At 43.2% G+C, this 12,483-nt stretch overlaps 1 protein-coding gene across 2 annotated transcripts in view; it reads left to right on the forward strand.

Moving 5' to 3' along the window:
- Positions 1-12,483, forward strand: part of Dpysl3 (dihydropyrimidinase like 3) — a 107,589-nt gene that overhangs the window by 49,419 nt on the left and 45,687 nt on the right. The window contains exon 1 of one of the 2 annotated variants that reach the window (XM_074076710.1): positions 1,442-1,645. The exons of the other annotated variant lie outside the window; for it this stretch is intronic. Within the exon in view, the coding sequence (XP_073932811.1) occupies positions 1,607-1,645 (39 nt within the window). The 5' untranslated portion in view covers positions 1,442-1,606. Of the gene's footprint in view, positions 1-1,441; positions 1,646-12,483 lie in introns of those variants that run through there. 2 annotated transcript variants of the gene reach the window in all.

The following is a 12,483-nucleotide window of genomic DNA, read 5'->3' on the forward strand; positions in this document are numbered from 1 at the left end:
TTGACTATGTGACCAGGCTGGCTTATTTCAGGTTTGTGGAATAGCCTGGCTGTTGCATTCTGTACCCTCCTTCTGTGGGTCCTTTAAATAGCCTCTCTATTGTAAGTAAGCTTTCAACCTAATGACAAGATGTCCAGAAGTGTGGTCAGATCCACCTTACAGAAATGTGAATTACAGATCCCTAACAGATTTTGTCATGTTTAGTGACAGCTGCAGAACTTCTACTTAGCAGGACTGACATTTGGAGAATGGGGGTGATAGCATACTGAAGAGGATTTTATAAATTTTGCATAGCAAGCCAATTTTTTTTTGTTGTTGTTATTTAAGTTGCATCTTTGGGATTACTTTTTAGGAGAGCAGAGGAAGCTCTGCCACCCCAACCACCATTCAGACTCCAACCCCAGGGACTTGTTCAATTTCATTTGGCCATTTAATTTTAGCCGGTAGCTAAAGGACAATATATCTTAGAGCTGAAGGGTCCTGTTTTTTTGCTACTGTAACCTCTGAGCAGCGCACCTGTTCGTGGATGAGAGGCAGCAATACTGGTAGCACTCACAAAATTCCACTACAGCTGTTTTTCTACTCACTGAGCTGCAGCATTCATCTTTCTTCACTGTGAAGAGTGAGGCAATGTAGTTTCTTTCAAAAATGCTACTTTGAGAAAATTTTTTTTTTAATGCAGGGGATGATTGAGGAGATGCCATACCCCCCTCACCTTTCTCCTAGAATAAATAATTGCTTTACATTTTCTAATATCTCTTTTCATGACCTCGGGGTACCAGGAAGCCAGCCAGGCTGCCCAGAGGGTGACCAGGTCTCTGCTCTCTAAAGGACTGCGCCTGCTGTTTACTAACCAGCAACAGCAGAGGCGGCGCCGGGTGCTGTCTCGAACAAAGGCGGTGGCGCCACAGTCAGCGCGCGGCTGGCGGAGGAGAGTGGGTTCGGGGAGGGAAGCCCGGTGCCATCGCCATTCTGAAACTTGGGTGGGGAAGGTGGGAAATCGGTGCAGGGACCGGTGGGAGGCCCGGACTTTGGAAGCCGTTGGCCCTGGAGGCCGGGAGGGTGACACTAGCGCTGCTCCACCCGGGGCTGCCGCATCCCCGCCCGTAAAGTCCCTCGCGCCCCCTGGTGGCTGTGGAGCAGGCTGACTCCGCTGCGCTAGCGAGTTCGGGCAGGAAAAAAAAAGAAAAAGAGAAGAAAAAAAGGGAAGAAAAAGAAAAAAGTGGGTGAGGCAGATGTAAAGAGGAAAATCAATAGGGATAAGAGAGAAGAGGGAGGAGTCGCAGATCAGCCATTCTTGTCTTACAGGGTCCCAGCTGGCACCACAAAAGAAAAAAAAAAAAAACCCGGGCGTGAACGCGAGTGGAGGAGGGTGTGTGTGGCGGGGGTGGGGGGGCCGGGGTGAAAGGGGGACCAGGGAGATTTACTATTGTCTCTGGCAGCCGCCGCGGGAGCCCGGGAGGGGGGCGGAGGCGAGAGGAGGCGGCGGCCGCGGCCCGCGCACCATTCGCTCCACCTGATCTCGGGCGCTGTGCGCTGAGCCGGGCGCAGGCGAGCAGGAGCAGAAGGAGGGAGGGAGGCAGCCGCTGCAGCCACCGCCGCCACCATGTCCTACCAAGGCAAGAAGAACATCCCGCGGATCACGGTGAGTCCGCGCCCTCCTGCCCGGTTCGTGTGGCCCGCTGCGCCGCGGGCGGGGCGGCTGGGACCCGCAGGCTTCCCTGGCCGCGTCCCCGTCCTCGGGGAGAGACGCGACCCGCGGTCCGGGTGGTGGAGCGCGGCGGTCAGTCCAGCCGGCGCGGCGGGCGCCACACAGACGGGGCGACCCTGGGGTTTGGGGGAAAACAAAACAAAGAGGAAACCCAAACAGTGGCGCGAAGAACTTTGGATTATTTGTCCTCCTTTTGCACCGCCGAGGACGCATGGCGCCTGGCCCTTCATGGACCCCCAACCTGCCTTGGGGAGTCGGTGTGTGATGTCGCAGGTTGAGATGTGCTTTTTGTGAAAGGATCCTTTTTGCCTGGCAGGGTGCGGAGAGAGATGACACCTTTCCCCAGGGGTACTTGGCAGCCCGACCGCGCCCCTCTCCTAGCTCCAGCCCCAAAGCTCCGACTCCCGGCGCCACGAGAGTGGTGGGGTGTCTGGACCACCATTGCTTGCCGTGTCCCCTTCTTTCCCCGCTTATGTTTTGGGGTGTCGTATTCGAGAGTGGACAGCTAACGTGGCTGCAGCAGGAATGGTCAGCTCCCCGCCCCCCACCCCACCCCACCCTGATGAATGTATTTTATATTTTTCATGTCTTTTTTTCTCCTTTATCCCAAGAAAACCTGAGTTTCTAGAGCAGATTTTAGTTGGTGGTCGTGGTGCACGACCAGTGTGCATGCCTGTCCAACTGCCATTGTGTGCAAGCCCTAGCACCCGCGGCAGGCGGGTATTGGATGCTCTGGGCGTGCACCTAGTGCTGGGTGGAGGAGGAACAGGCCATTATCAGGTACCGAAGCCGCATCTTCACCGGTGTCCAGTTAGACAATCTCGTGGATAAAATACCGTGTTCCAGCCTAGGACGCCTCAGTGATGTGCTGACATGATGCCGGGGAATCAGACATGTGGCAGGCTGAGAGAGACATTAAAACAAAAAACAAAAGCCACTGACATTTGTGAGTTTAGCAGGAAGCAGTCTGGTTGCACTTTGTCTATAGTGAATAAGATGGGTGTGTGTGTGTGTGTGTGTGTGTGTGTGTGTGTGTGTGTGTGTTAGAGGAATGGATAGCTACTCCATCTTTGCAAGGCGAACAAAGGAAGTGATAGCTAGCCCCTGGGAGACTCTACAGCTGCCCCAGGGCAGAGCTTTACCTGCTACCATAGCTCCTGTTTAGGGATCTGCCACAATTTTGCTGTGTGCCAAGATCTGTTTGCACTTGTTTATTGTTATGCATGGAATATCCTGTGCAATTGCAATGCAGGACCTCACTCCCCACAGCCAAGAAGATGCCTCTCGTGCCCTTAGTGCACTTTATTTTTAATGGTTTATTCCTACTGCAGCATCACACCTTTTCCATGCACCTGAGCCTCACTTCACACAAATGTGCCCCACCCCTACTAGCTGTTCAGCTGGTCCCAGAGAAGAAACACTTCCAGGAGGAAGAGTTGAGCTGGGTAGGGATCCTTTTGCCTGTAGAGGTTTGGGGTTTCAATGGGTCTTCCTTTACCACTACCTGATGTTCACTTTCTATTCTTGAGGAAACATTGTATGCTTTTGCAGTGGAAAGTATCTTTTCAGTGGCAGCCCGTCTTTGAAAACAGCTGTAGAAGGTATCATCAGGAAATGATGGGAACAAAGCTTAGTTTTTATGCTTATTTCCCTGACTGAGGAGATAGCGCTACTGCTCTAATGTTATTACATGTTGCAGGTATGCTGCGTGTGCATGATACTTATTCACAGCCAGTGTGCACTTGCCAGTTCTCCTTTCTGGGATAGGAAATTTTGTTTCTCTCCTTTTCTAAAGACTGCAATGGTTCTTTCTAAGGACTCAGCCCAGTGTCATGGAATTGAAGGCCACGCCCATTCTGCTAGGTATCATTTAAGCCACCTTTAAGGACAGATAAAGAAATTTAGCTTTGATAACTTATCTTGTATACCCTGAGAAATGTAACTGCGCCCTAATCTCAAGGCTAGGTTTGCAGCGGATTCCCTTTTGTTTCTGTGTGGATGATCTTCGCTGGGGTACACCCTTCATCTTCAGTGAGGCTCCTGTTCTTTCCGTGTGTATGGGGCGTGGTGCTGCAGAACATGCAGTGCCTGGAAGCTGGTGCTGTGCCTCCAGCAGTTGGAACAGGAGTGCAAAGTGGCTGTGAATTTCTTCAAGCCAGGCTGCCTTGTGTTCATTGTTAAAACCAGGGAGATGATAAGGAGAGGGGTATGGCAGGAGGGGTTGGTCTTTGGGGATAAGGAATCCATTTCTAGATTTTTCTCATGCTTTGTATTTCCATGAGCAAGGATTCTGTCTTAGAATGAAATATTTTTATGTGTTTGCATGCCTATAATGATAATTATCTTCAAACTGCAGTATTCACATGTCCTTCTTAGATACAGGTAAAATGTAAAAATATAAACACCCATCTACATATACAGAAAATGTGATAAAATATCTAAATATAACATATATCCCCTATTGTCAATGTTGGTACTTTTTAACATAGTAATATTCTGTAATTTTAATTAAATTTCCTATGCTGTCTCTTTCTGTGAAGGCAGCCCCACCCAGTAGGTGAAGTGTCACTGTAATCTGAAAGCCAAAGGGGGCAGACTTCTTGGTCCCGTCCCTTTTGCCTCCTTAGGCACCACCTTCTGACACCATTTTTGGGTCAGGGTAGGGTTTTTTGTTTTGTTTTGTTTTTCTCCTATTCTTGATGCCCTCTTGAGACTAAAGCATTCTACTCTCATGTGTTTACTGGTTTCCTAAAGGGTTCCCTGTTGCTTGTGGACAAGACTGGGCTTTTCCTGTGAGTAGCCCAGACCTCAGATCTTCATTGTTTCTTCTCAGGACATCAATGTGGACCATCTGTTCAACTCCAGCACTAGCCCCTAAGCCCTTACTTCTAAATGTCAGAGACTGATCATTCTGGATACATCCTTAGATCAGGGCGAGAGACCTTGTGTCTCTGCTTTCTGGTACAGTGCCTGGCACACAGATACCTAGTGATATCACTGAAAATGAATGATGAGTTAAGAATTATTCCTAACTCCAATAACTCATGCTTATTGAGTATTATTTTCTGTCAGGTACTGTATTATGTGCCATCCATGTGTTGTCTCATTTAATCCTTGAATGAATCCAGTCTGAAAGGTACTACTTTATAGATTAAAAAAAAAACTTAGAAAATCTCTCTTACCTTATATATTAAGTAAATACTGTGAAGACAGTATTCGGAATGGTAGCCCCCATATCAATTGTGCAGGTAGAAAGTTTTGATAACTGCAGTCATTGTTGTCCTCTGATATAAATTACAACTTGAAGCTGACCACAAGAGGGGGACCTCTTAGGTTCCAGGGCTTTGTATGTATTTTCTTTATTGGAGTCTCTGCATAAAGTCACTTCAAAATTCAGGAAAATTAAAACATAGGTAGGCAAAGTCAGTTATCCAGAGCCACATAAGAAGAGCTTTGAGAAAAAGCTGGAGATCCGACCCAGGTTTGTCCAGCACCAAAGCCAAGGCTGCCCTTCGTACAGCTGCTGCCTTCCAGAGTCTGTGCAACTGAGATTTTTTTGGAAGGTGTGGCTAACGAGCTCCAGAATTCCCTCTAAGAGACAAATTACAGAGAACTGGCTTCATAATACAATTCTGCTGCAATAGATGTTGGGTTCTGTGGGGAATATTTGGAAATTTCTGGAAGACATCCTTAGGTAGGAATGTCACCTGGAAAGTTCAATCTAGGGCATATAGTCTAAGCTCTGAGATTTCATTGAAAAGGATATGATTGGGAATTTTGTGGGAGCCATGAGGATTTATTTATTATGTTTTTGAGAAGTAAAGGAATCTTAGGAACTGGGGAGAAACATGCAGCTCTTGGCAACACCTGATGTGGGTGCTAGGACTAGACTGGAACCTGGAGAGGGAACCCCACCCCTGCATCTGTACATTTATCTTCAGTCTTCTAAGAACGGGAAGACAAGTTAGGAGATGGAGGATTGGGGTTTGGGTGACCAAAAAAAGGAGTTGCCCCAAACCAGCCTATCTATGGAAGGCATCTTGAAAGGGAGATTCCAGAGGAAAAGACAGAAGAAAAATATCAAACATTTAGGAATGGAAGGTGTCATAGGTATCTGATCATGGAAATCTCAGCCTGGATGTTCTCTGTTTCTTTATAGTTTGAATAGGTGCACCATGATTCTCAGTCAGGTTATTCTTCTTTCTCAAATACTAGCAAAATGCCTTAGGGGTATAAAGACCTCTGAATATTTGTCACTGTGAGTAAATTGAATACTTGGGAGATTTCCAGAGAGCTAGATTTACATGGAGAATTCACATCTACATGGCAGAACCATCCATTTATGAAAATCCTCCCTTGTTATCCCAGTGAGCTGTTGAGAGGCTCAAACGAGGTCATGACAATGAAAGCAGTCTGGGAACACAGATGTGTTTATGATAGTAAACACTGATTTGTTTATAAAATCTCAACTATTTTGGAATGTGGAATTTAATAAAGGAAGACTTCGCAAGGTCTAGTTAAGAAAGAGATCACTTGGGAAACTTCTTTTAACAAAAGTTTTTAAAAAACAAAAATGAACACTGTTATATAAATATCTTCTTTTTTTTTTTTTGCTTTAGTTTTGTTACACTGTTCTGCAGAATTATGCGTGGCATTTACTTCTGACAAGAGGCTATTAGACCACCTTTGGACTTTGATTCAGAGACTGTCCCTTAAACTAAATATGGACATCTTCTTAACTTAGATGAATTGTCGTCGTTTCTATCTTGATCAGCTCTGTAACCTAGAGTGACAGTTATAGACACCCTTCCAGCAGTTTCCTCACAACTCGATTTTCAGTTGCTTTTTCTCTACCCTTTTTCCCCAACTGGAAAAAATTAAATTGAGTTTTGAAAAAAGCAAAACCCCTTTATATCCTAAAGGATCCTTTGTTCTTTACCTATTGGCACATTTTATAGAAATGTTTGTGCCTCCTTATTACATTTGAAAAGCTGCAAAATGTTTAAGAGTTAGGAATGTATCCCTAAAGTGCAAATGTGCCTGTTTGATTAAATCAGTGCTTTCAATCAGAAGGGGATTGGAATTTGGATATGTCCTCAGCTCCTGGGTGGGGGTTAATGGGAGAGCCAAACCGCCCCTTGCTTACTCCCTCCTCAAATCAGTACACAACTTTACATTTGTTTCCTGTGGGAAACAAACAAGAAAGACCTTGGAAAACATGGAGAAATTTGATACATATGCATTTCAATATACAAAATAAGGTTCTCCCCAAACTAAACAGAGCTAGTTTGGCGGAACAGGATGAGCCCCTCAACCTGGCCTCTTCCTTTGGTCTCAGTCTCCACGTGGATTAAAGTTATAAAGACTCCTTCTCTTGAGGAACATTTCTTCTGTTAATTCAATTGTAGGTCACTGTGTAGTTACAAGGATGGGGCTAAGAAACAGTGGAGCTGTTGGAGAGACCATTTACTAAGTGCCTGAGCCCAAACTGCAGGCATTATCCCATGCAAGTCAAGAAACTATATAGATGATTTCATTTAACTCACAGTAACTCTTGTATGTACAGTAATGAACTACCATTTTGCATTCTGGAGAGTGGACCAAATAGATTAAGTAACTTGATGAAAGTCACAAAGCTGACTACACAAGATCCTGGGGTTATTCCATCCAGAGGCCAGTTAGTTTCCTAAGCAAAAAAGCAAGTAGCTCCAAATGCACAAGAGGCTGCTCCCTCCCTCCATCACCTCCAGTTGTCCACACCTGTAGCTCACAAACATGGGCCAGTGTTCACAGGGTGGAAGGAGTAGAGATGGTCTGGCCACACCTATCATATCACTGTTGGAAGAACAACTGAGGTGTATGTCCTTCTAACAGTGGTTCTTGCATTGCTTCTGCCAGCTGCCTGACTTAACTTCTGGCTTTTGCCCAGGCACATATGTGAGCACAGGGTGGAAAAGCAGATGCTATTTTTCTGCCTTGCTTAAGTGCAGATCTTGGCCCAAGGCCCCTTCTCACTCTCTGTTCCCATCCTTTTCCCAGACATATAAGGAGCCAGGCACCCCATTCCCATTCCTCCAAGCAGAGACAAACCCACTACTTTAAGCCAGATGGGGGAGCTCCCCAACAGAATGAGGAATGGTCCAGGAACTTATTGGGACATCTGTAATTCAAGGACACATTTCTCGTGGCTTAATCTCCTTTTTTCTGTGGAAGTACTAGACAATGAGGTACACAGGATGAAATAAGAGGATTTTTTTTTGGTGGTGGTAGGGGGTAAGTGCTGGGGATAGAACCCAAATCCTTGCATTTCTTAGGCAAGTGTTCTACCACTGAACTACATCCCCTGCCCAGATTTTATTTTTTAAGAGAAGCATTTCTCAGTCTAACAGAGCAAAGGAGTCCTTTTTTTTTTTATGATGCAGCACAAGAGAACACTAGAGGGAGTATCTGTGGTGTAGTCACCTGTGTCTTGCCTATAATTTCCTTGAGACTTTCAGCAAACCCTTATTATTCTTCTTGGATTCTGCATTGATAAAATGAGAGTATTGAACTATGTGATCCCTGAGGTCCTGGCTCAATACAAATGACCCTGGGAGCCAGCCCTTCCTCATTTTGTTCCAAATTAACAGGAGTTATGAGCCCTTCCTGTGAGGGAAGAGCAAGCAGGAGAAAATGGATGAGAGCAGCAGTTGTTGGCTTCCACTCAGCAGGACCAGCCAGCATCTGTGTTGGATCTAAGGGATTCTGGCTGCTTTTTACTCTTAAAGTCCCAGCCTTTTCTCATTCAGGGAGTTGGCTTATTTAATAGATTGTGTAGAAGAGCAATGGAATAGTAATGACTGATAGGTCTTTTCTTTAGCATAGTTTTCACATTAATTAAAATGAGCATTAAAGTTCATTTAATTAAAGATTATTGACACAAATAATCTGTCTTTTGGAGAAGGCTACCATTGGTATGGTAAAGGCACAAAGGCAAAAATTGCCCCAAATTTATACTAGTCAAACAAACAAGCAAACAGAAAACAACTCTGAGTCTGTATATGCCCAAGCTTCAAGCTTGTTTTTTTTTTGGTTACTCTTGCCAATATTTTAAATATGATGGCTGCCATCCAATGCAAATAATCAAATAATCTACCCCAAAGTCTTGTGGTTACTGCATGAGATTACCACTGAATTTTTAACACTAAGTCTGGCACATATTAGGTCCTATGTAAAAGTTTTGTGAATGACTGAATATGACACTTAAAGGGAAGAGGTGACCTAAAAGTATACATATTTGTTCTTGACCATCATCCTTTCTTTCATTGACAACTTTCTTTCTAGATTATTAACTTTTAAGACTTAAAGATAAGCCCTGTCTCTAAGAAGCTGGCATAAGATCACTGGGCCAAAAGAAACATAACACCACTCTAGCAAAATAAGCGAATTATCGCAATCCAGGACCTGCCATGGCCAAATGTGCTAGAGAACCCAGCCATCATTTGTACTTCTTTCAAATGGCCTCCCTTCCTCTCCTGCTTCTACATTCTGCATCTGGGACCATTCTGAGTTTATTTTATGGGACTCCTTGGGGAGTTCTTGCTTGCAAACAGACATTTCTCTTACTGTAAACGATGTCAAAGAATTAATGCAGACCTTTAATCTTCTTTCCAATAGAGAAATTGTCACCAGGGCTCTTTGAACCAGCATACAACCTAGATCTTAATTGAGGCCTCTTTCTGCCTTTTTACATAAACCACAAAGTCATCAGAGTTATCAGCAGCAATTAGATAGGCCAACCTGCATTTGTACAGCAAACTTAGCGTTTTAGAAATACTGATGAAGGAGCAGGTCATAGTTCTTGTTTCCATATTAGCGTTGGCCACTTAAATGGAGTGTTTTTATGTTTTGTATGTGTGTTCTCTCAAAATCTTTTCCGTCACTCACGCCACTGCCCCTGTCACCTTTCTTTGGGTTTATATTTTGAGCTATTCTTATAAGTAGTTTTTACTCTAAAATTCATTCTTTGGTTTGAGAATGAGGTCAGATAACACATATCTTACCAAGCTTATCTCAGTATAAACAGTGATCTCAATAGACCTCACTGTAATAGCAATCACTAGGTCCTTTAAAAAAAAATATCTACAGGGAAGGGCATTAAAGTGTGTTCATGAACCTCAAACCTTTGCTTAGGAAGCATTTGAAGTGTTGCATGTATTGTAGTGGTGCCATGTATAATATAATCTGATATAATAGAAGCATTTTGCTATTTTTACTCAATTTAAAGGATTTATTGACCACTAGCTATGTTCCTAGAAATGTGAAGATTGTCATAGGGACATATAAAGTAAGTAATATAGAAGGAAAATTAGCTTAATAATAAGAATAATTTTTACTGCAGCTTATATTAAGTGATTTTATTCATTTTCTCAGTCCTCAAGATAACTTAATTAGGCAGATTTCCAACAAAGATCTTCCCATTTTAATGTTAAAGAAATTTAAAGACTAAGTAATTTGCCTTAAATCACATAAGCCTTAAGTGGTAGAACCAAAATTCAAATCACTTATCACTTTTTTTTTTTTGGAGGAATGGGTTTGAACTCAGAGCCTCCACTTGCCAGGCAGGCCCTCTACCACTTTAGCCACACCCCCAACCCAATATCACATTCTTACCCCCCGGTATATAGTGCTTCCTTAAATTCTACCTCTCACACTTCTGGAGTCACAAAACATTGGTTCTAACTGGAGTTCACTCACTTCAAGTCCACGGCTGTGTCCATCTTCTGCAGGAGAATGTGAAGAGCAGACAATTGGTCCTCTCCTCTGCGTGGGGTTTGGGCTCTCAAGCAGTGCTTGGCATGGGGGGCTTTTCAACCTTCCCATTAGGAGTAGCCTTGCTTCCTGGCATGTCCAGAGCAGTTCCACACTGTTGTACTGACACGAGCAACCTTCCAGCCAGGTGCCTTCACTCTTAGCACCGAAGGCCACTGTGCATTGAAATACCAGTGAGAGATCCTTCTGGACAATCTCCATACCCTACACTCATGCTCCAGCCTCTGAAATAAATCCTAAACAAGATTCTGTTGGGGTTCAACTTAGTGTGACCCTGAAAAACTCACAGTGTCCTTAGAGATATTTGTAAGTCTAGACTCCCCTTAAGCTGAGAAAACTGAGACCCAACTAAATTAGGGCTTTTCCTACTGTAAGTCACTGAGATTTTAAAAAGTAAGCTAAGATATTTTTTCCTACTATAAAAAAAGTACAGTGGTTGTAGAAAGATTCACTAAAAATATGAATAAAATAGGGACAATAAATATGAGCTGCAGTGAGATTATTATTGAGAGCTATTTGAATCCAATTAATATGCTCCTCTAGAATTTTAATCTTACATATCACATTTATTAAAATGGTACCATATTTTTCACATTGTTTTATGTCCTTTTCATCCCACAATATATTATGACAGCTTTCCATACTTTAAATACCGTTCAATAACCTGATTTTAACCAGCTATGTATTATTCCATTTGGCAGAAGGAATCTACTTTTTTTTTACTATTCTGTTTGTTTCCAAGATCTTTGTATTAACAAAAATGAAATGGCAGATACATTTGCAGTTGCAGTTTTTCATTTGAAGTCAAACTAAAAGCTACCTCAAGATGTCAGGTTGGAGACACCCAATTCAGAGTCTCAGACTATGCCTTAGGATCTGAATATCTTTACTGGAATATCACCATTTTGGTCACTTCATCAGTGTGCCATTTTCCATGGAAGACTTCTTTCTTTGTCTGTTTTCTTCAGCTCTGGAATAACACAATTGTTTTCTCACCACCACGCTTGCTTGCCTTCCTGTCTGTTGAGGCTGTTGACATTTGTGGAGGTACACAGTATCCTGGACCTGAAACTGCACAGCTGGAGAGGAAACATGGCTGGTTCTTTATTCCCTTTCTCCTTATTGGCTTAACCTATAAGCTTGGAAGCTGGTTTTAATTTTACATTTTCTCTGTGTATATGTGTTTGTTTTTAAAACTTTTCCTCCTTAATTCTTTCAAGGAGAATTTTATATGAAATCATGCTCTCTTCCTCAAAGCCAATCTGTACCTCATATCTTGGTGAGATTAGTTTGTTTGGGGATAGTGATAAATCCAGAGTAGGGTTTCTGGTTTATCCAACTAAGTAGGTTTAAATTATGGCCTTATAGAGAGGAAAGGCTGTAAGCAATTTAGAAGGTTTTACAGCAATTGAATATAATCCTCTGCTTCTAGAGACTTCATCCTGGGTTATTCCACAAAGAAGTTATATCTTTCTTTTGTTTCAGTCACTGTATTATGTGCTTTATCACAGACCCATTTTAACTGTGAGAAATCATGAGGAAAACAGCTTTGCTTGGATAAGGGCAGGAAGAGAAGTGACCCATTATTCCAACTCCCTCATTTATTGCATTAAGACAATGTGGGTCAAAGAGGGAAAATAATTTGCCAAAGGTCATATAATAAAATATTTTTAAGGGGCCATATGGCTCAGTGCTTTTTTTCACGCATTTTTGAGGGAAGTAGAGAAGAAGAAAGGGAGGGAGGGAGGTAAGGAGGTAAGAGAGAAAATGTTAATGCCTAAATTGTAACCCCCTGTTGGTATGTTAAAGTCCTACCCCCCAGGACCACAGAAGAATGTGAATGTATTTGGAAAGAGAGTTTTCAAAGAGATAAGTAAGTTAAATACAGGCATTAGGGTGAGCCTTATTCCAACATGACTGGGATCTTACAGGATGAGAAAGGTAGATAACAGATACAGAAG

This window comes from Castor canadensis, chromosome 6 (genome assembly GCF_047511655.1).
Source record: "Castor canadensis chromosome 6, mCasCan1.hap1v2, whole genome shotgun sequence".
NCBI lineage: Eukaryota > Metazoa > Chordata > Mammalia > Rodentia > Castoridae > Castor > Castor canadensis.